The following is a 24,364-nucleotide window of genomic DNA, read 5'->3' on the forward strand; positions in this document are numbered from 1 at the left end:
CTTACTCCCTGCCTTCTCTTCTTCCCCCCATCTCTATTTCTTTTTTCCTCTTTTCTTTCTGAAGTTCTGGAAATTAAACCTAGAGCCTAGCATGTATTAAACAAGCTTTCCACCACTTACTATATCCTCAGCCCTTAAATTTGTAGTTTCAATCAGTTCTCCCAAAGAGTTCTTAGTTCACAAATGTTGGAATTAGCAAGCTCTGTACTAAGGCCTCTTCCAGTTCTAAAATAATCTCAAAGTCTAATGCCAAACTGGTGATAATATTGAGGAATTTAGTGACTATCTAGATTGTTTTATTTGTATTGTCAAATATCTGCCTGAAAAATAATTCTAGTTTTTTTTCCAGATGTTTGTCATGTGCACAGAAGCAATGACTGAGCCGTAATGTTCGCATGTTAGTACACACCTTCTTGTGATGAGTGCTGAGCTCCTAATTGTCTCTATGCCTTAGTGACAGGCATTTAAAATCAACTTGACAAAAGGTTGTCAAGGTCCCACCATGACAGGAAGGAGGAAGTGTAGATGATCCATAATTCTTGAACAACATCCAGTACGTGACTCTTGCTTATCTAGATGAAATCACCTTGATTCTAATAGTCCAAACTAGATAGAGCTGAGTGGATGGTCACCTGTTAACTCCCCCATTCAGCCCACCTCTGGAAAGAGCAGGAGAGAAGGTAGGTGGCTGTGTGTGTTTCTTTACATAGAAAGTGTCTTATTGTCTAAACACCTGTATAGGACAGGAAGAGGCAGGCAAAGGGTTGAGCCAAAGCACATCCAACACCATTCCAGGGTCGTAAGGGTAGTTGAATCCAAGTCTTATTGACCACAGGCCGTAGTTAATAGAACATAATGCATGATAGATACAGAACTCGAATGCTAACCCTTAAAAGATGACTATTTTTATTCTATTCATTTTATTTTATAAAAGCTGAAAGAATAAGTTTAATCTGCTTCTACTGCATAACATAGGACTGGTGATCCAGGGGAACAAATGTTCTTTCTCTGTACAATCTTAATACCCACCTCAATTTCCTAATGTCTTCCTCAAGGCATCCTTTTGGTTTTGGGGTTGCTTTTCAATATGAATTGAAGACTGAAACCTCATCCTTTGTCCCTCAGTAAAATTTGTTTGGCATCAGATAATAAAGTTAGTGACCAATAGAGCTAAGTTTTGTGGAACGCAAGTGTGTGCCAGTCATGCCGTTTCTGGCTCATTTCAGCCTGGGATTATTTCCTGATCAGTTTCCTCTGAGCGACTCAGTGGTATCATTGGGCAGGGCTTTGGAGGGTCTGTTGACACTGTTAAGTGTCTCAAGATCTGAGGTGAGGTAGGGTGGACTCTTCTCCACTGCTCAATTTTTCAGTCTGCTGCTTTATCTACCTGACAGGAGGGCTTGAACTACTGCCATTTCTAAATTGCACTTCTAAATATTGACTTAATGGCAAGACTCAAAGTGTCATAACACAGCTCACTGGAGCAATGAAGATTTTCCAGGCCTCACCTAGAGGTCTGCACAGTGTCCCGTGGGGAGCAGAAGGGAAGAGAAAGGCTGAAAAAGAAAAATAAGATCAAGCCACGTTTAGAAGAAATGCCGTTGCACCTCACTTAATCCTGCAGAGACAAATTTGCACTTGGTGACTAACTGGCTGAGGTCAGAGGGTACCAAGACAGAGAGAGAATGGACAACAGTGACTGTGAATCGCCCCCTCAACCATTAACCAGCAGGAACGGAGGGAACCAGGGCTCTGCAGGCTGGGCTTGGCAGCCAGCTCTCAGAAAGACTTGTGCATGTAGTTTTGAAGGACTAGACAGTGTCTAAGAAACAAGAGACTTTTCATCCAATTTCTATGAAGACCTCACATCTAGATCTTTAGTTAATCTTTGTAGGTCACTGAGGAGATTCTAGTGGTTATCTTCTTGTCTCCTTTCCTTCTAATTGTTAGCACTGTAACTGATAATCGGGCAATTTTACCACATCGTATTAGTTTTTGAACTATGAATCAAAGGGAGTTATGGGCCCCTTCTTGCCCTTAAGGAGCTGTTTTGGAACAGTAATCAAATATTGCACAGGGAAATTAGCTTTGAGATTCATTATAAATTTACTAATATATAAATTAAGATACTCTAAGATGAGAGAAAACATAATGCTTAGTAACATATCAGTGATGAGTTTGGAATATAACTGATCCTCTTTGGCTTTTCTCCCATCTTTACATAGCATTGGTTTCTATGGCTAAGACCATTGACAGAGTCACATGCAAATCAAGCATGTGGATGTTGGGGGTTAGCTGTGAGGATGATGCCTGTCAAAACATTAAGAACTTTAGGTCCACAATAAAGGCAGTGAAGCCAACTAGATACCATGGAAGGAGATGATATTGAGGCAATAGTCATCTCAGTGGTCCTTAGACCAATGACCAGGAAGTTGTCATATTTCCTCTCCTGAGCCTGTGCATGGGATCTCTTGTGTTTGTTGATTCATACTTCTGAGAACGACTTCAATGTGGGCAAAGTCTTCAGCTTTAGACTTCATCACAATGGGCTCAATTGTGAATGTGGCTCTCTGGATAAGTCTCACTAGACTGGCCCATGCACTGACTTGCTTCCTTAATCTAACATCATACTTCATGAATGTCTAAGTCTCCATTTGAGATAAAGGAGTTCCCCCAAACCCTTCTGTTACAGTTTGAGCCAGATGCCCCCATGTTTTAAATGTTTATTCTCAAGCTGGTGGCACTCTTTGGTGGAGGCTGTGTAACCTTTAGGAGGTTACAGAAGCAACTCACTAGGGATGGGCATTTGACTGTTACAGTCTGGTCCCTTATTCCAGTCTTGTGGTTTGCTTGCCGACCCACCACTATATGAATAGCTGTCCTCTGCCAGATGCTCCACTCACCACGATGTTCTGTGCAAGTGCATGAGGCCAAGGGACTATGGACTTCAAACTTTGAAACCATGAGCCCAAAAAAACTCTTCTCTTAAGTGGTTTCTATTAGATGTTTAGTCATAGTAATGCTAAAAGTAACTAATACCCCTTTCCTTGCTTCAAAACTTCCCATGCCAGTTTAGGCAACTGCTATGGACAGAGTTCCAGGTGCCATGTTGAACTATCTCTGCTGATAGAACAAGGCAGTTCTTCTGCCCAATTTGGACATAGTACAGCCTGTGCAGGCCTTTGTGAGCCCACCTGTGGATGTTTGTCCCTGCTCTATGACAGTTTTCAAAGCTTCCCCACAGCTTGGCAGTAGGTCTGCCTTCTGCAGTCTCCATCTGTCTGTGTTCTGTGTTCCTTTGAGATCTGGCACGCCCTTGTGTGCCCTGAGAATCTCTCCATGTGGCCACCTCCAGAAAGCATCCTCCAAACTCCTGTTGAAGGCCCACATCCTCAGCACAGGCCATCTGTGACTCAGCCCTGGTTTACTCATCCTTCTCTCTACTCTCCCCCCACGCCTGTCAGCGGCCCTCCTTCACAACCCACTGTGCTTTCATAGTTCTCTCAGCTGTTGCTGCCCTCCAGCCCAAGTCAGTGAGATCTCTGCTGTTTGTCTCCATCTCCCACCAGGCTGCTCTCATTGATCCTTCCATTTCTTCTAGGCTTTCCCTGATAGTTATGTCCATAATGGCAATCATCAGTGTTACAGCATCATGAATTAGGGCAAAGTGCCTATAATCATGTGCCTGGAAAAGTCACTTTGCATTCTACCTTCTGAAGCCACCCATGAGTGAATCTACCAATGAGAACACAGTAATAAACTGATTATTTTGCTGGTACTGAATCACTTCGTTTTTTACATTTAGTGTGTGTGTGTGTGTGTGTGTGTGTGTATGTGTGTGTGTGTGTGTGTGTGTGTGTGTGCATGTAGGTCAGAGGACAACTTGCTGGAGTTGGTTCTCTCCTTCCACCATGTCAGTTCTGAAGATCAAACTCAGGTCATGAGAATTGGAGGTAAGTGCCTTTATCCAGTGAGTTATCTTGCTGACCCTTAATTATCTCATTATTAATGAAAGCCAAGGAACTGCCAGGATGAGAGTACCCTGTGGACTTTCCACAATAGCTAAGGCAGTCTGCAGCACTACTTCATAGTAGTAAGCAGAATCATTTTGCTTCTAATGATCTAGATACATAGTAGGAGTCTTAACACCCAGGGATGTCATGTGATATGTCACCAAAAAGTTGCAAGTGCTTTGATTTCTATTTTCAATACTGTAAGGGAATAAAAAGTATTAAGAAATAGGACATCAAATTCCTTTGTAACAGACAGTGAACTCACTAGAATTGATCTCTTCTATATATTGAATATCATTCATATGAAAATCAAGCATGAAATGCTGAAGCAAGGGAATCAGGAAAAGGCATTGTACTGGTCTGATGTCATAGAGTTCAAAAGAGAATTGAAGAAATGTGCCCCTAGGAAATATTATACATCTGACATAGGATTATTATCCAGAATATACAAAGGACTCAAAAAAACTAAGCAACATAAAACAAATAACCCAATCAATAAATGGGATAATGAAATGACTAGAAAGTTCATAAAAGATGAAACACAAATGGCCAATAAATGCATGAAAAAATGTTCAACCTCACTACCAATTAGAGAAATGCAAATCAAAACTACACTGACATTCCCTCTTGACCCAGTCAGAATGGCAGGCATTAAAAATAAACAACAAATGCTGGCACAGATGTGGACAGAAGGGAATCCATTTTTATTTTTATTTTATTATTTTTTAAATTTAATTAATTAATTAATTTATTTATTTATTTATTTTTGGTCTTTTTGAGACAGGGTCTCCCTGTAGCCCCAGCTGTCCTGGAACTCACTATGTAGACCAGGCTGGCCTTGAACTCACAGAGATCCACCTGCCTCTGCCTCCGGAGTGCTGGGATTAAAGGTGTGTGCCACCATGCCCGGCCAGAAGGGAATCCTTTTTAATCCAGCCACTCTGGAATCAGTGTGGAGGTCTCTCAAAAAACAAAACAAAACAGACAAACAAAAAGCCCCTAGAAGTAGACATACTACACGATGCATTTATACCACCCCTGGGTATTTACCCAAAGGACTCCAAGTAAATTGTAGCACTATACACCATATCTAAATTATGGAACCAGCCTAGATGTTCAACAACAGGGGAAAGGATAAGGAAAACACAGCATATAGAAACAATGGAATTTTTTAGCTACAAAGAATAATGAAGTTATAGCATTTGTGGGAAAATGGATGCAACTGGTGACAATCTCATAAAGACAAATGTCACGTTTTCTCTCATTTGTGATTCCTAGATTTTTAACTATTTTATGTGTATGAGTGTGTTGCCTGCCTGTGTGTAAGTGTACCCATGTTGTGCAGTGTCCACAGAGGTCAGAAGAGGGCATCAGAGTCCCTGGAACTGGAGTTATGGACAGTTGTTAGCTGCCACATGGGTTCTGGGAACTGACTGCAAGAGCAGTCAGTGCTCTTAACCACTGAGCCATCTGTCCAGTCATCCCCCACTAATTTTTATATAGTCACATGAAATCATTTATACATATAGTAAATAAAAGTAGACATGGCATTGTCTAGGGAACAAGGGGATTAATATGAGTGGGGAGGGCCAAGAAAGGAGAATGTAGGGACAATGGGGTGTTGGGCAGTGGAGGAGGGAATTTGCTCTCTAGAAGATATATACTTTTAAGAAAAATTAAAATTAATTAATTAAAGTGAATACTAAAAAAATTGTGCCCATAAGACACAGTTCTTAAGTAAAGGTTTCATCTTTCAAACCATGATTTAGTCTTCAAACAAGAACTCTGCACTGTTTTCCCTCAGAGGCTATGTGGTGTTTACGATTTGGAGGAGGAGAGGAGCCTGGAAGCAAGCACACTCACCTGGCCAGTAGTACATGTAGACCTTCCTCCGGGCCTTGGTCAGCGTGATCCACAGTGGTTCTGACCCATTCCACCAGAGGGGCATCAGGCTGTCACGGTTGACCCCGATGTCAAATGACTTATTGGTGCTGGGATCCCACATGTAGTTTCCAATCATCTGATGTACCTCACAGTGGCGGCCTACAGACACAGGAAGGCAAAGTCATCACTTCATCATCCTGCTTCTTTAAATTTTTCTTTCCTGATTAAAGCCATATATAACAAACCCACAGGCAACATCATTCTAAATGGAGAAAAACTGGAAACATTCCCATTGAAATCAGGAACCAGACAAGGCTGTCCACTATCTCCACTCCTCTTTAACATAGTACTTGAAACTCTTGCAAGAGCAATAAGACAAGAGAAGGAAATTAAATGAGTAATAATTGGAAAAGAAGAGATCAAATTATCCCTTTTTGCAGATGATATGATATTATATCTAAAAGATGCCAAAAATTCCACCAGAAAACTCCTAGAAATTATTAACATATTCAGTAATGTGGCAGGTTACAAAATTAATCTAAAAACTCTGTAGCTTTTCTATATACCAATAACAAGCACTCAGAGAAAGAGTACTTGGAAACACTCCCCTTCACAATAGCTACAAAAACCATAAAATATCTTGGAATAAACCTGACCAAAGAAATTAAAGAGCTCTACAATGAAAATTTTACGTCTTTAAAGAAAGTGACTCAAGAAGACATCAGAGGATGGAAGGAACTCCCATGCTCATGGATTGGAAGAATTGAGAGCTGGGGGAAAACAAATCCTAAGATTCATATAGAAGCACAGAAGGCCTCAGATAGCCAAAGCAACCCTGAGCACTAAGAGCAATGCTGGGGGGATTACTATACCAGATTTTAAACTGTATTACAGAGCTATAGTCATAAAAAACAATATGGTACTGGCACAAAAATAGACCCATAGATCAATGGAACAAAATTGAAGACCCAAATGTGAGTACATGCAATTTCAGCCACTTTATACTTGACAAAGGAGCCAAGAACATTCACTGTAGGAAAGACAGCATGTTCAGCAAATGGTGCCGGCAAAACTGGATATCCACCTGTAGAAGAATGAAACTAAACCCCTAAATTTCACCTTGCACAAAAGTCAACCTCAAATGGATCAAAGACCTCAATGTGAAGCCTGAAACTCTGAAACTGTTAGAAAAAACATTGGCAAAAACCTACAAAATTTAGGTGTAGGAAAGGATTTTCTAAACCGGACATCAATTGCTCAGGAAATGAGGTCAAGAATCAACAAATGGGACCTCATTAAGCTAAAAAGCTTCTGTACATCAAAAGAAACAACCAAGGAAGTGAAGAGAAAACCCACAGAATGGCAGAAAATCTTCACCAGCGACATCTCTGACAGAGGTTTAACATCTAGAATATATAACAAACTCGAAAAACAAAGAATCAAGAAAGGAAGGAACCCAGTTAAAAGATGGACTAAGGAATTGAACAGAGAGTTCTCAAAAGAAGAAATAAGGGTGGCTAAGAAGCATCTTAAAAGGTGTTCAACATCACTAGTAATTAAAGAAATGCAAATTAAAACCACTTCAAGATTTCATCTTACCCCAGTCAGACTGGCTAAGCTCAAGAGAACAAGTGATACCAAATGCTGGAGAGGATGTGGGGAAAGGGGAACACTCATCCACTGCTGGTGGGTCTGCAAACTTGTTAAACCCCTATGGAAAGCAGTGTGGAGAACTCTTAAAAAACTACAAATGAACCTACCATTTGACCCAGTTATACCGCTCGTTGGCATATACCCAAAGAAATCCTATTGCAGAGACACTTGTACATCCATGTTTGTTGCTCCTCTTTTCACAATAGCTAAGAGATGGAAGCAAGCTAAGTGTCCCTCAGCTGACGTGTGGATAATGAAAATGTGGTTCATTTATATGATGGTGAGAGGAGACAATTGACTCCTGCAAGTACCCTCTGACCTCCATGCATTCTGTGTCTTGTACAAGTATACACACACACATGCACACACACACACACGTGCACATAATTTTAAAAAAATTAAGCTATGCTGAGGGTACTATGGGTAGAGTTTGGCCCTCTGTCCATGGCCTGTGGTCTACATATGAATCAGCAAAGAGAGAGTGGATTTCCATGATGGCTGGCTTAGACCCTCACCTTCCCAGTCTTCCTTCCACAGAACCTCAAATCCAGATTTTGTCCTTTCTTGGGTAAGAGGCATAATCGCTTCAGTACCTAAATAATACAACCTATGACATTTGGAACTAAATAGTGAAAACCAGGTTCCAGTTGGAAAAACAAAATGAGAAAGCCCCTCTCCACATGGAATGGGAGGAAGGTGTGAGGGACGGTTCTCTTGGGCAGAGCTCAGCCCCTAAAGAAAAGCCAGAAGTGGAAGACGCGAGTGTTTGGACTCTTTTGAAACATTAAGTTTAAATTATTTATTTTGGAGCAATCTGTCACATCTTTAAAGAAAAAATAACACAAACATTGGCAAGGGCATCAAAAATTGCTGTAATTTTAGTGAGCGTCATTTGGCACCAGGATGAAACACACTCCATGGAGCTCCCTAACTCTGCTAAATCAAAGTGACTCTTTTTGTTTGTTGCTGTTGTTTCTTCTTGTCTGCCCCATACACCCTCCAAAACTTCATTTTTACACAAAAAGAGTTCCTATGAAATGTACGTTTAAAAACATGAACACCAAAATTTACATAAAGGAAATTTCATCATAGAAAGCCAGGCATTCCACAAACTGTGTTTTAAATAAACAAATTTAAGCATGTTTTAAGGAAAATAATTTTTAATCAAAGCTTGTGATATTAGTATTTTTATCCTAGCTAAAACTTTAGCTTGTAAACTAGTAAAATTTTCAAATAGAACAAAATGGAATCATGGAACAATTTCTCCATGCTTAGGGAGATGCGACACTTATCAAATGCTCATATATATGTGTATATATGTATATAGTATATTAAATATAGTATATAATATATGTTCCTATGTATTATATACTATGATAAACATAGACATTTAAATGTGAAGGTATGATCACCACCCTCAGGTGGTTCATAATTTAATATTCAACAGTGAGTCTTTGCATAAAAGAGACTGGCTTCCTAGATCTGAAACTAGAAAAACCAAACTACAGCTTAACTTGAGAAACAGGACCATTCACACACACACACACACACACACACACACACACACCACCATGCTGCTGAAGACAGCTGGTAGTATATTCTAGCTAGCTCATTAAGTAGGGACATGCTTCTTTGGTTCAAATCTTTGTTTGTTTGTTTTCAGTATATAAAAGTTAGTGGTGAGTGAATAGTGGTTTACGTGCTTTCTTTTTCATTTTATATTTTATCCCATTTCCCCCTGGATTGTATCTATTATTAAAAAGCAAGAAGAACTTGCTTATATTTAGGCAATTCACAGTCTAAACCTTTCACAGCATCACTGATTAACCCTATTACAAATAATGCATGACTCTATTTCTATCCATATCGCCATCTATATTTATATGAGTTAATCCAAGATATACATTATATATAATTATCTTTTAATATAATATATGCTATATATTCTGTTCTCTATAAAGACTATGATCTTTTCACACCTCTAAAGAGTAAATTTTAGTTCAATATTATTCTGTATACTTAAATAAATTTTTAAAAATATTCATAAAAGAAGAAAAGTTGATTAACATGAAGGAAGCCCCGCCTTTGAACAAAAGCTCTTCTGCTTTCTTCATTCAAAATAATGCATTCCAGTGATTCACACAAAAAAACAACAATTTTTTAAAAAGACTTATATTTGAGCAGGAAACATAAAAACATACTTCATGTCAAATAGTAGAGGTGATAGACATTACCAGTAAAATCTACCTGATGACTTTATATCCATACTCAGGTACTAAGGATCTGAGTGTAACCGACTGTGACTAGTAATAATCAGATACATAGATTAAATACACATATGCAAAAGTCTAAATGTTAGTGGCATCAAAAATGTAGGAAACAGCATATTTTAAAATGAAATGGATATCTTCTTTAAAGGTTAAAAACATTTAATTTTATATCTTACAGGGCTTATACTGAGTTCAATGTTTTATAACTTACAACTGTAAATTCAACTGTGAACCGAAAAATTTACAGCCACTTTTAAAAGAGATGTATCCTTGCTCTGGAATGTGTTACTGAGTATGTTAAAGATGTAATAAAAAAATAATGCATTCCATTTCAGAAACTTTTATGGTAAGGCTGCTTCCCTATACTTTGACAAAGCAAGGTGGTCATATCATCCCCTGGAAAGAACTCTTTCACACGTTTCTCTGGCTGTTCCTCTCTAGCTCCTTCCCAAGTGCAGGAACAGAGTTTCACTTTGTGCTGGTGTGCACAGAAGCAGGAGAAGAATACAAGGCTGGAAGGGCATGTGAAAAGTTACTGAGATGGATGGTTAAAGACAGGCCTCTAAATCAATCACCAAGAAAGGACTGGAAAGGAATAGTATGGAAATCATGGGGAAAGATAGCCAGTGGGAGGGTATAGAGCTGTCTGCTTTCAACATTGAACTGTTGGGACCATTTTAGATGAAATGGTTAAAACCTGAATATAAGTAAGGACCTTGTAGAATATAGTTTACAGAAGGTGCTGAATTTGAAGAAGCACAAAACAACCAAAAACAATTGCTTACATATGTATATGCCTGCAAAACCCCATAATCTCATATTGTAAATTTTCTCTCTTCTTTGCAACATTTTTTATTTGGTACATTGAGCCCTAAGTGTCCAAACCTTCTCACCTTCCTTTGATCTCTGATATCTAGGTTAAAAAACATATAAAGGATGTCCCGTGGGTTGTAGAGATATGTGACTGGGTTGAGGAAAGGGTGTGTGTGTGGGAGAGAGAGAGATAGATAGAGAGAGAGAGAGAGAGAGAGAGAGAGAGAGAGAGAGAGAATTCTACCAGAGCATTTCTGTAGGACCCACATTCAGAAAGGTTTTTGGTTTTGGGGGGACTGACCTTGAGTAGAAATAGAGAAGGTGCTCTCCAAAGGCTGAACAGCAAGTGCTGTACGAGTCCCCAAGGGCACCTCTTTGTTTAGAGAAGAGCTGCTTTTCTGGAAGTCAGCAGGAGAATGTATGCCCATCTGTCCCCCAGCCATTTGCCCCCCACCTTCTCTCCCAGCTCATATGCTCTTCCTCCCATCATTACAGTAAGGCTGGCAGTGTGTGCTTGGAGCAGCGTGTGCTTAGAGAAGCCTGAGCCCACTCTGACTTAAACAGATTCCTTTACCTAGCTTCTCTCTTGCTCTTGCTCTCTCGTTTTTATTACTGGGGTGAAAGTGGTAGCTGAGAAAACAGAACAGAACAAAACAAAACACGATGTACCGGCTTCACAGCCTACGAGTGCTCATCTCCATTTTCCTGCCTGACCCATATCTATTTTTATACATCTGCAGTGCTTGATTTTTTCCCTCTGGTTTGTGCTTTCCAAACAGCCTTGCTACGGGTTGTTTCTTTGAACCCTTTGCTCAAAGCTTTAGGAGAAACTTTCCTGACTTTCCACAGCACAAACTTCAGGGGGCTTCCTGGGCAATGTAAAGTCTTATTAAGTGTTCTGATGCCATGCTCATCAATAGAAGCTTCTTGCAAGCCCTGCACCATTTTCCGCATTTCCATCACCTCAAAACTGGATGGCCTTCAGGTCACACAGGAGAATAGAGGCTCTGACCATTTGTTATCAGTATCTGGGGATCACAAAGACTTTATCCTTGATCTATAATCAGATTCCTCTGAGCTCTCTATTCAACTACATTTAACCTTAAACTTCCCACTGTGACCTTGTAGAGTCCAGTGAAGCAAGAATTCTACTAAGCCAGTTTGGAGGAAACCCCCAGCATTGGTGTCTGACCACTCCACTCTTCACACCTTTTACTTCATCCCACCTTCCATAAGAGTTCTGGAGAGTTGGTCTAGTCAGAAATCCATTTATCTTTGCTTCCTCAGTAATTCCTCATACATAGACCTCTATCCCAAGCCTTGGCTATAAATCCCCATTTTTCTTATTGCTTTGGGAGTTGAGCCCACTTTCTCTCCCCTGCCAGAAGCTTGCATTACAGTGAGTTCCCATAACTATCACAATGATTCCCCTTTGAACAAAGTATGCATTACCATCTATAGCAAGTGTCGTAAAGAATTACTCAGTTTTCAGTGAGTCTTGTTTTCACTATTTTCAAATCTTAAGTGTCCACCACTTTTGTAGTTCTTTACATCATTTCTTTTTTTAAAAAATTCACTCAACATGTATGGTAGGGTTTAAAAAAGAGTTCAGCCCCCAAGGGTCCAAGTGCTATGCTCTGGCAGGTATTTTTAATTGCCAGTGTGGTGTCGTTAGGAAGTGATGGGATCTATAAGAATGGGGGCTGGTGGGAAGAAATTGGGCTATTGGTGCACCATCCTCTAAAGGGAATAATGTGCTTCTCACAGGACCAATCAGTTCTCACAAGAGCAGGTTGTTATAAAGCAAGGCCACCACATGGTTGGCTCTTGTGCACATAGCCACTTTCACTTTCTCCTTTGTCATGTTGTAAAGTAGCCAGAGAACTCTTGCCAGAATACCGATGTCATACTGTTTGAACAGTCCAATCTCCACAATCATGAGTCAAACAACCCTTTTTACTTTATAAGTTATCCAACCTCAGGTATTTTGTTATTACATCACAAATGCATCAATATGCATTTGTCAAATAACTTTTATGTATTAGGCATATAAAGATCAAAAGAATGGTCTCTATCTTTAGACAGTCTGGATAAACAATGGCATGACTTAGAGGACAGTGTTGGAGTCACACTTTTCTTTCTATTAAATGCACAATCTTGAACAAGTAGCTTGGACCCTCTGAAATCTCAATGCCCTATCTGAGTAATGGGTATATTACTAGTTACAATGAATTATATAGATCCTCAGTCCTCCTTCTACATAGTAGTGCAGGGCCATAAAATGACTGTGAAAACTGAAACTAGGCAAAGCTATCTTAGTAACTAGTGGGAAAATCAGAACTATTTCACAACCATTAAATTTTTTCTCAAATTATTTAACATTTTCTTACTGCCAGTTATGTTGATATAAGGGAATGAAAAACAGATTACTTATGAATAGATTTTAATTTGAAACATGACATTGAGAATCAAAGAGTTTTATTTCCTAGTAAAAGACTTACTGCAGGTGGTCTGTACAGTGCCTGCGCTCTTCCAGGGGTCACAAAACAAAAGGGCACATTCACTGTCTTGGTGATTGCTATACCTAAGCTTAGGTTAGCTCCCCATAGTTGAGCCTTTGTTCCTTCAGCACCGTGAAACACCCTCCAGAGTTCCTCTAATGTGAGGTTCGCTTGGGGGTATCTTTATCCTTTCTGTCATAACCATGGTCCTCTTTGCTGTGGTTTGGTTATGGTTGATCTCTCAAAGACTCAAGCTACAAGCATGATGCCCAGCTTGGAGCTGCTGGGGTGGTGGAGGGGTGGGACCTAGTGGAGATTAATTAGGTCATGGAGGCTCCATCCTCATGAATAGGTTAACACTGTCTCCCGAGAGTGGGGGGTCAGATCTGTGACTGGATTTACTCTCACAAAGAAGAGGTTGTTATAAGCATACCCATGCTTTTGTCCCTTCTCCATGAGGCTATTTTCCTTTCTATCATATTGTAATGCAAACTGTTGCTTGCCAGGTTCATGGTGTTTGGTCTCTCCAGCCACCAAAATCATGAGTCAAAATAAGTTTCTACTTTTTAAGTTACACAATCTTAAGTATTTTGTTATAGCAAGGCAAAAATAGACTATTATTTATGTCAATAAATTTACCTTTACTAGGTTCCTCTGGCTGCCTAGATCTTCTCAAATAGTATTATATTAACATTCACATGGTCAATTATTTCTTCTCTAATTCTATTTATGTTAGATGCAAATCCTACAAAGTTATTTTCCAGTCAATTAAAAGTATCTGCCATCCTGCACACCATAATTCGCTATTAATTTCTGTTGTGCTCCTTGGATGTTTTCTTTTGCATCTTTCATATTATATGTATTCCAAAGCCCAGATAAGCAAATGTCATGACTTTCTATCACAGCATTAAAGTATATCTAAAACAACTGGCTTTAGAAATTGAGATAATTTTTTGGCCCATTTATTGAATTATTGAAATTTTGTCTTTATAGCAAAAAGAATTGTTCATATATTCTTTCAAGAGCTCAAGAGAATCAGACTGATTTCAGCATTATCTAATATAATGATACTTTAAAAGTTAAATGTTATGGGTTGTATCATTGGGAGGCAAGAAGACATCACAACTACAGGCTTTGCTGTCTGCGCTTGAGTGTAATAACAGATAAGCAACAATCAGCAGACTTTGAAAAAGTGATATGATTGTTCACTTGTTGTGATGAGTATAGACATTCATGGACTGAGGAGCTAGGAGTGAAGCTTCCTAGTCAGTGGGGTGAGGAGACAAGTATCAAAAGCAATTCAAGGAACTTCAAACTGAGTACCAGGCATTCCAGGCCTCAGTCACCCTCTCCTGCGGCTCTCCTGGACCCCTCACTCGAAGACCCTGCCTTGGACAGTGCCTTCCTCTCGTCTCTGTTCTCCATTGCACAACATTAACCTCCAATTTTCTTTCCAAATTCTAAAGATTTCTCAAAAGTAATTCAGCCTTTCAGAGCTCATGCTTAACTCCCAAATTTTCTTGTTGTAGAACACTGAAAGCAAAGAGAAAGAGAGAACACATTCGCTATCTCTCCCCACACTTTAGAATGTAACTGTAGAAGGAGTTGTGCTTATTTTAAGCAAGAAGAGAAAGGAAAACCAAAGAGAGAAAGTGTATAGAATGCTCAGTTAAATTCTGAATTTCAGATAAATGATTATTTTAAAAAAATTTTTTTTAATTTTACATATATGAATGTATTGCCTGCATGTGTGTGAGTGCACCCGTGTCATGCAATGCCATGGAGGTCAGATCAGAAGAGGGTTTCGGATTCCCCTGGAACTGGAGTTAAGGACGGTTCCTAGCCACCAGGTTGGTGCTGGGAATCAAACCTGGGTCCTCTGCAAGAGCAATCAGTGCTCTTAACTGTTGAGCCATCTCTCCAGCCCAGATAAATGATTATTTTTAAATTTTACTCTAAGTACGTACTTACAGTGGGATATACTTATGCTTAAAAATGATTTATTGCTTACCTAACATTCAAGCATAGCTAGATGTCCTATATTTTTATACTATTTTATTATTTTTATTTTATGTGTATAAGTGTAATGCCTGCATATGTGTAAGTGCACCCATGTTGTGCAATGCCTAAGGAGGTCAGAAGAGGACATCGGATCCCTTGGAACCCGAGTTACAGATGTTGGTAGCTGCCATGTGTGTGCTGGGAATGGAACCCAGGCTTTCTGTAAGAGCTGCCAGTGCTCTTAGCCCCTGAATCATCTCTCCAGCCCCAGATGTTCTGTATTTTATCTGACCCCCTGACCTGCTGCTGGGAAGAGCATCCCTTATTTATTCCTATTTCAGAGTCATAGTAGACTAGGAGAAGCAGCCCAAGGAGGCACACATGAGGTACAGTGGAACAGAGTAGCCAAGTCTGTCTGGAAGGGCCAGGGAAGACTTCTCAGAGGAGCTGGGGCTTACAGAGAAGCGAGGCTTTCTTAGGCTCTCAGACAAAGACAACAGCATGGAAACAGGGATGAAGAGATAGAAGGTGGTTATTTCTTAGGAGGGTAAAATATAGATGTTTGCTTTTCATCACACTCAGGGATAAAAATCAAAAAGTGGTTCACCTGCTTTGAAAAGAGGGGCACCCTTGATGCTGTGCTAGCACAGCTTGAGAGAGTTGAAGATTGACTTCCTCAAGATCCTGGCAATAAATAAATGGTGCAGATTAATTCAGAGACTTTACAAAGGTATGGAGCAAACTGGGATAGTCAATGCTGAAACAGTACAGGGAGTCATTACTACCATCACTCCCATCTCCCAGGACTAAAGAGCAAGGGGAAGGGTGTGGTCAGTACGGACCCTCCTCTACTCATCAAAATTCCCCTCTTTGGGCTCTAAGCAGGCCACATAAGGTGGGGAATCATCCAAAGACATGAGCTTCTAAAAGAATGCATGTTGATCGCTTGGGTAGAAGTCCCAAAGTAAATATCAGAGGCCATCCAGTGGGAAGCCACTGCAATTGTTTTGTTAGATGGATGAGATGCACCTGCTAAAGGACTGACCAAGTATTTGTGCTTACACCCAGGTTAAGTTATTATAGCAGCCATCGGTTAGATGCTGTTGCTTCTTGCTGGTTGTGTTTTTATAGTACATGGAATCCCACTGAAATGGGCGAAGAGCCCATGGAAAACAGATGATGCAGAGACCCGAGAGTTCAGTGCCTTGCCACAATTGGAAGATCATCCCACACCTATGACCCCCTCCAAGGCTCAGGGACTTTTTCGGAAGAGGTTGGGGGAAAGAATGTAAGAGCCAGAGGAAGGAGTGGAGTGTTAACCGGAAATGTCCTCTGACCACTATGTCAGCAAGCTATTGTCGCACCTCCTTCCCATGCTTGTCAAGGAGTCGAGGGGGGAGTCAGTTACCCCTCCCACCTAATCAGTTGAACTTAGCTGTGTTTGGGGAGGGGACTAAGAATATATAAGCCAAGAACACCAGGAGGCACCTCTATCACCATTTTCTGCGACTGTCTGGAAGTCACAGGAAAGTGTGGACTTTCCAGTGCAGTCATAAATGGGGCACCCACTCCTCTGTAAATAAACACCTACCCTATGCTCTGTTAAAAAAAAGAAAATGATAGGTGTTTGAATAGATAGATAGATGAAAGGGATCTGACTAGACTGCAAGTGGATGGACTTGCACTGGGGACACTGATGACACAGTGGGCCTTAACACCCAGGACAGAGTATATGGGTTCCAGTGGGGAGGCTATGGGAGGGTGCTGGTGGGTACAGGGCTATAAAGATGATTCTGATTGTTTGAGATATTATGTATTAAATACAAAAAATTAATAAAAACAAATTTAAAAATATTAGAGGCCATCCATATGAGCTATATAATCCCCTGAACATAGACTTGTGAGGTATTAAGGTAACATATACATCTCAGACAGAAATGGAAAGGACCTTAGGTAACTTCTAATCACAAGGATTTCCTAATACTTGATCCATAATGGATGAGTCAGCACTCAGTACAGTTGTCTTCCTTTATTCAAAGTCCTTCCTCTCAGTTTCATCTACCTAAAATAAACTGGGGCCTTAAGATATTGCATGGAAAATTCTAGAAGCAAGCAATTCATAAGCTTTAAGTTGCACATCATTCTAAGTGTTACTTAGACACTAGCACTGTGATATTCAGAAAGTAGGCTGATTACATGGCTATTAAATAACTAATGGGCAGGTAGCATCCACAGCATAAAAACACTGAACAAAAGGAAGGCTAATGCTCCTTGTGGGACAGAGCATGCAGTTGGGAGATTTCATCACACAACTCAGCAACTCAGAATGGCTTCCTGTGAATCAAACATAGGATAAATTCAAGAGAACATGTCAGACAAGTGTTGAGGTCCCTAAGATGAACCTCCATAGGAAACCCTTTCCCTGGGCAGATCTGAGCCTGGAGTAAGACTCCGTAGGGATAAAGTTCATAACTTGGGGAGCAAAGGCAAAATTCAGTTTGACAAGTGTGTTTGTTGTGTAGTTTAAAAAGAGTGATAGTTACCGGATCTTGGCTTCTAGAATGTTTCCCAAGCTAGGTGCTGTTGCCTCACAGTGTTCAACATAACCCTCAGAAACAGATGATATTATCTACATTTGCAGGTGAGAGTACTAAGGCTCAAAGTGCCTGAATGTTGGGACTGGGGCCATGTAGCTAGTGAGAGAGTAGAGCCCCAGGGCAAAGCTAGTTTCTGACTCTACATCCACAGGCTTGCCAGAACCAGCATCTGCTCTCAGCACAGTCCTTCAAGCCTTGGCCATGTTAATAGCAATTGCCTCATTCTCCAGGCCTGATTGTCAGAGCCACATCAAGCTACCCACATGGAGGCTCACAGAGCTCTGAATGCTGGGCATACTGTCATCTCTCACAACCATCTATCCCCAAAGCATCCCCATAAACATCTTCAAAGGAGAGAATGCTGGCAGACAAAGCAGTCAGTGATCTCGAATTTCCTTTCCCTCTGCAAAGAGTCTGATTCTGAAAAGAGAAGCTCCAAAAATTCTGAAATCTGAAGTCTAGGTTAATGCATTTTAGGCACTGATCATACATACATCACCTCAAATTGATATGGCATCAAGAAGTATCTTATATGTCCCATTCAGAATTAAACAGCTTGAGGATATTACTAATTCAGACTTCAACACATTATGTTCCTCTTAGTCTGCCTGTTTCCTTGAGCATTTGGGCGTTTAAGTATTCAGTTAGACTCTGCTTAGATGAGTGGACTTTCAAACAACTACCTTTCAGCCAAGAGATATAAAAGAATTAACTATGCAATAACTTACAAATTGAAATTTGCTTTGCATATCACTTCTGTTAGAAAATATATTTTATTTTCTTAACTTGTTCAAAGATAGAGTTTTGGTATGTTAAAGAAGTGGTTTCAAATGATTAAGTTGAAAGAAAAGGCTCACAATTTACACATTTTTAAAAGCCACTACTGATGTATGTGCCAGACAGGGTTGTGATTAGAGTCTGAGTCACAAATATTGCAAGACCCAGTTAGCAGGCTTTGATTATAGTGTAAAGCGTAAGGAGTGCAATAAAAATAACCCAAAATGTTAAACAGGAAGATATTTTTGATTGGAGAGACTCAACACTCATAGTTTTGAGGCCATTGGACAGAAAAGAATTCAGTTTTATTTTCTGCAGGGCTCAGTAGCTTGGAGTAAGTCCTTAACAATGAAAATATGGGAAAAGAAAATATTTTCCTGCATAAGAAGGAAAATAAAAGTTTGGTCTTCTGCTTTAGAAACTTTTACTTTTGAAAGGCTTTTTTTTTTTTTTTTTGAAACCTCATTTTTAATGAAAGTTTAAAGGAAGCTAAGTGATAGAGCCCTGGATTCAATCCTCAGCACTGCAAGAACAAAACAAACAGACAAACAAATAACTCAAAAAAGTTTGCAGACAATATAATTCATTGTCATCTCTGTGTGAAGTTGGAAAACAGCTGTTATTGTATGCAAAAATAATTTCCCTGGATCTATACTTAGAGTTCTTTTAGTGTTTTCTCAAAGAACAATTAAATTTCTTATTCTGAGCACATCTACTTCCATACATGGAATTCAGGGACACCTTTCTGAAGCCCCCCTCTGCCCTTTGGTTGTGGTAAAAATTCCAGTCTCCTCACCTGCTGAGCTGAGCTACTCTGTCCTCAGGGCCATCAGGTTCCTCACACTTGTGGAGGTAGTAAACCAGGGTAGAGAGGACCCCTCCCATATTGCCTGGCTGTAGATGGCAGAGTTCTCTGGTCCATTGTCTTTCAATGAACTCCCCTGGGACTGCTCTCCTCATGCCAAGGAGAGGGCTTCTGGGGCAGGAGTCAGTGGTAGGATGGAGAGTTTAATTCAGTGAAAATCAAGGCACAGTTAGGTCTAGGATCCAAGCTTTTCTCTAATCAAGCTATTCAGCTCACCTGTGAGGACTTTGTCCTGCATCTTCAAAGCAAAGTCTTCAGATCACTTAGCTTCCAGTGTTTTTGAAAATATAAGCATGTACCTCCATTTGAATAAAGAACAGACTGTAGGCTGGCAAACTACAAACTCTCAACTCCTTTGTAATTTGCTATAACCATCACCTGTTGGGGAAGGAATCAGGCACTGTGTGTGCCTCAGCTACTGCTGGAGAAGGCAGAGGCACTGGGCTGAGGTAGGAGGGCTGTGAGTTCAAGTCCAGCCTGGGCTGAGTCAAGACCCCACCTCAGAAGTGGGCGGCTGAAGAGACGGCTCAGCAGCTAAGAGCTTGAACTGCCTGTTTGGTTCCCAGCACCCACACAGTGGCTAACAAAGTCTGTAACTCCAGCTCTGGGGGATCTGACACCCTCTTCTGGCCTCTGTGGGCACTGTACTCATGTGTGTGTGTGCATAACTTTAAAAAAAAAAAAACTACAATAAAACTACCCAGTAGAAAAAAAAATATATATGTATTCACATAAAGCTTGAATTATCACCCCAATTATTGTAGCATCCTGCATATTTTAAAAGAAAGCTTATTTTGAAAGTATTTTTATGGTGTTTTTGTGTGGGGGGTGTGCATATATGAAGTGTACTGAAAGATAATTTGCCTCAAGGAAGAAAAAGTGAACTCAATGAGCAATTCAGCATGTGGCTAGGTGTCTTTTTGAAGTATTGATTGCTTTCCAGCTCAAGCAGTAGATACCACTGTAAAAGGGACTTTTTTAAACGCAAAAATAGCAGCACCAGGTATGATGGGAGGTGATGTGACTTTAGGACCTGTGAGAGGGTGTGACCTCATGGAATACTTTTGGAGGCCAACAGACCAAAGTTGAAATTCTGTCCCTGCTTCTCATTAACCGTGGGACTTCACACACCACAATGAGCTTCTTAGGAAGAGATGGGGATGGGCACTGTGTTTTTTATATGCTATTTACAGCCCATCTTCTAAGGCAAACTTTCACATCTCCTTGAAGATAAAGCAAAGAAGCATTACTACCCAATGCTTTACTCTGGACAGACCAGGAAAAGATTGCAAGGACCACACGTTCAGCAAAGCTAAGAACAAGCCCTCCTTATAACTGAGAAATGCCTGGCCAGCACTACCCTCTACTGGTGATTAAAATAATCTCCACCACTGGCTTCCACAGGCAGGCTGCCAAGCACCGCTAGTCTTGTGGTCAGCTTTTCATCTCCTCCCTTAAACACTCAGGATCCATGACATTCTTAGAGCTGCTTGGGTTGTACTAAGGATGCTGGCACAGACACTGGAGGCCACATGCACCAGCGTGACCCAGACTGATCATTATAGCAAAATGAACTCCACACCTGGGATGCGAGCGTCCAAAATCCTTGTTGGGGTTTTCCTGGTTTTGGCTTGGGTCATCTTGCCACATTCCCTTCTCCCACCCCTCTGCCATTCGAATCCTTACTGAGTTTCACTTTGTTTCTTTTCTAGAACTTTCACTTCTTATTTAGTATTTGACTATCCTTGACCCCTCCGTCCCTCCCTCCGTCCCTCCCTCCCTTCTTTCCATTGCTCTTTTTGGTTAGGGTCAGTGATTCCTTTCTTTTCTTTCTTTTGTTTTTTGTTTTGTTTTGCTTTTAGAGTTTATTTTACTGAAATTTTATAATAATGTCCCAACAGAGCATTAATATTTCTTTTCAACATCTTGCTCTTCCTTGGCCCTTTTTGTTCAAATGCTGTAGAGTCAGGTGTTGGCACTGGCCACGCGAACACTGGAAAAAGCCTTGAAGTTCTTCTCTTCAGTGATGACTCTGGCTCTCACCTTTTTATAGACATTCCGGATGGGCATCACTGGTCCTATTAGGTGAGTGGCCAGTTTGAGTTCTTTAGCTGAGCTAGCCTCCCTTTTGAGGGGCTGAAGACTTCCCGAAGAAGAGGATGAGCTTAGAGCAGTACTCCCTCACCCACTGTACATTAGCCTGTAAGCATTCAGTAGACTTTGTTCCACCTTCTTGGGTCCACAAAATGCTGATGGTCCAGGCCACTTTCTTATGGATGCCAGCCACCCTGAACTCTCCCAGGTGGATGGCCCTGCCAGTTCAGACCTTGGTGTGGAATCTCACCATGGAATACCTCACTATGGGTTGGGTGGGACCTGATGCAGGATGAGGGGCAACAAGGTGCCTTTTGCCTGACCCACCTTGCGTCTGCAGGCCTTCTGTGCTGGCTGGTTGAACCAAGTATCCACTCACTTCTCCCAATCATTGTGGAAGTGGGGCTTCAGGATCACACCATTCCGCCTGGGCTCCATGGCTACCAGGAGAACGGCCAAATGGAAAGGCAATGATTTCTTTTATCCCAACTTACATGGTCACTGTAGATTGATCTTCTAGTAATGGTTTGTCCTTTGATTCTAGGGAGTTTCTTCTCACATCCCACATGGAGTACACTGTGGAGCTTATAGGACCTGACTTTTCTGGCTAAAGTGAGAGGTAAATGTAGACATCTGTTCTTTTTTAAAAAAAATACTTTATTTGTTTTAATTATATATGTATTAGTGTATTGCCTGCATGTATGCAAGTGTACTGTGTTGTGCAATATGGGCAGAGGCCAGAAGAGGGCATTGGATTCCCCTGGAACTGGAGTTATAGACAGTTGTTAGCTACCACATTGGTGCTGGGGATTGAACCCAGGTCCTCTGCAAGAGCAACCAGTGTTCTTAATTGCTGAGCCGACTCTCCAACCGGTAGACATCTATTCTAAACTGGTCCAAGAAGATGTCCCATCCCTGGCCACAGTGACAAGTGCTCCATGCTGGATGAGTCAGACCCATGTTTGTATATCGCCCATGCTGAAAGAATCTATTCCTCTTCGTAGCCAAGCAGGAAGACAAGGTCCCAGTATAAACATGCTCCCTGGAAAACAAGCTCTGGCTGCATCAAGGAAGGAACAGGAGAGAACAGCAGAGACAGGATGTGGGGAGGTGGATTCTGGTGGGTGGAGTCCTCAGTTCTCTTCATCCTTAGGTCTCAGCTCTATCTTGTTCTTCTTTGGGCAAGAGCTACCAGAAACTTCTCTTATCTCCAAATAGCAGAAGTTGGAGTTTTATCATTTGCTTCCTGTTAAGGCTTGAATCTGGAATGTCCCCTACAGTCTCATGTTGGCAGCGATGGGCCTCTGACTTGGGCACTATTTTGAAGGCTGTGAAGCCTTCGAGAGATGGAGTGTGGCTGGTGGAAGTAGATTACTAAGCGGGCCTTTGATCTGCCGCACACACTGCCATGCCTACCCCACCAGAATGGACTGAAACACTCCTGAAACTGTAAGTCAAATAAACCTTTCCTCCCTTAAGTTATGTCCATCAGATAACTGTCACAGTGACAAGAAAGTAACCAGCACATATCCTTGACATTTCCCTGGGCTCATCTGCTTCTGGTGATCACAAAGGGTAGATGGCCATTTCTGGCTGCTTTACTCTCTTCCTTCTGAGTTCACGGTGCTTAGGTTGGACCCCAGCTGTTGAGGGGTCAGTTAGAGCCACTTGAAAAAAAAAATCTTAGCCAATATACATGCATGACTTCTGAGTCCCAGGCCTCAGCGGCCTAGTTTGGTAGGTTCTCCAAAACCCGAATGCAGGGCAAATCTCACGCGAATGTGTAGTCATAGTGCTAACAACCTAAGTTAACCTCTCCTTTAGAACTCTAAAAAACCTCTATTATGGACATTTTCATCTGTACAAAGACAGAATGATAAGCAACAGCAAGCAGCATTCTTGAGTGCAGTGCCCATGGAAACCAGAAGAGGTCATCAAATCCTCCGGAACTGGAGTTATAGGTGATCATCAGCCCCTCAGTGTGGGTGCTAGGAACTGAACTTGGATCCACTGCAAGAGTAGAAAATGCCCTGAATTGCTGAGCCATTACTCCAGCTCCTGGAATACTTTTAATCAAATTCTGGACATAATTTACAAACATATCTGTGCCTGTCTTCAATATTGAAGGGCTTTGGGCAGGAGGGGAGATTCACATACTATTATTTTACTCACCGTGGTGAATTGCAACTCTTTAATGTCATCTAAAGCATCCATGTTCAGTTTCCCTTATTATAAAATACCTCTATGTACTTATATTCTTTTGAATTACCATGCAAATGCAAGCCACATGTTACATTAATCTGTGTTCCTTCATCTCCATTTGGCTGTTTATTTTCTGTTTATTGAAGAAATAGTGTCATCTATCCTGAAAATGTCCCACGCTCTAGGATTGGCTGCTTGGATCTTTGCAATGCCATTAGCAGGTTCCTGTTCTCACTACTGTACTAGTTCAATCTGCTAAGCCGAGTAGAATCAGGTTTGAGCTCTGGAGACAGGAGCCCATTGTGGGCTGTGCTGCATATGACTCTTGTATTACATGAGGATGTTAATATCCACTGAGCTAAGTCTGGGGTTCAGATGTAATGCATCTGCTGTAAACTTTCCCTTCAGCCTCCACTAAATCAGCCACCATTGCCGATCACAGCCTACATCTGATCACTCTACGAGATGCAAAATGTCCCCTCCATGCCCTTCCCAAGGGAAACTCTTCTCTGGGAATAGACTTTTGGAGGACTTCCATTTGGTTTGTGTATCTCTTAGACTGTAGTTAATGAGTGCCCTGGTGGTCTATTGAGTAAAAGACACAACTTCAGGCTTTAAATGAAGTAAAACAATAACAACTATTTCCCCAGCTCACAAACCTGTCATATGGACAGAACTTGGAAGCTGATGCCCT

General features: G+C 41.0%; 1 protein-coding gene and 1 pseudogene across 1 annotated transcript in view; both read right to left on the reverse strand.

Moving 5' to 3' along the window:
• The window catches only part of Enpp6 (ectonucleotide pyrophosphatase/phosphodiesterase 6), a 114,077-nt gene that overhangs the window by 60,777 nt on the left and 28,936 nt on the right, over positions 1 to 24,364 (reverse strand). Inside the window, exon 2 of the mRNA XM_008853565.2 lies at positions 5,877 to 6,056. Coding sequence (XP_008851787.1) covers positions 5,877 to 6,056 — 180 coding nt within the window. The remainder of the gene's footprint in view (positions 1 to 5,876; positions 6,057 to 24,364) is intronic.
• Positions 21,245 to 21,906, reverse strand: LOC103750498 (annotated as a pseudogene).

This window comes from Nannospalax galili, unplaced genomic scaffold, assembly GCF_000622305.1.
Source record: "Nannospalax galili isolate Female #2095 unplaced genomic scaffold, S.galili_v1.0 scaffold46, whole genome shotgun sequence".
Taxonomy (NCBI): domain Eukaryota; kingdom Metazoa; phylum Chordata; class Mammalia; order Rodentia; family Spalacidae; genus Nannospalax; species Nannospalax galili.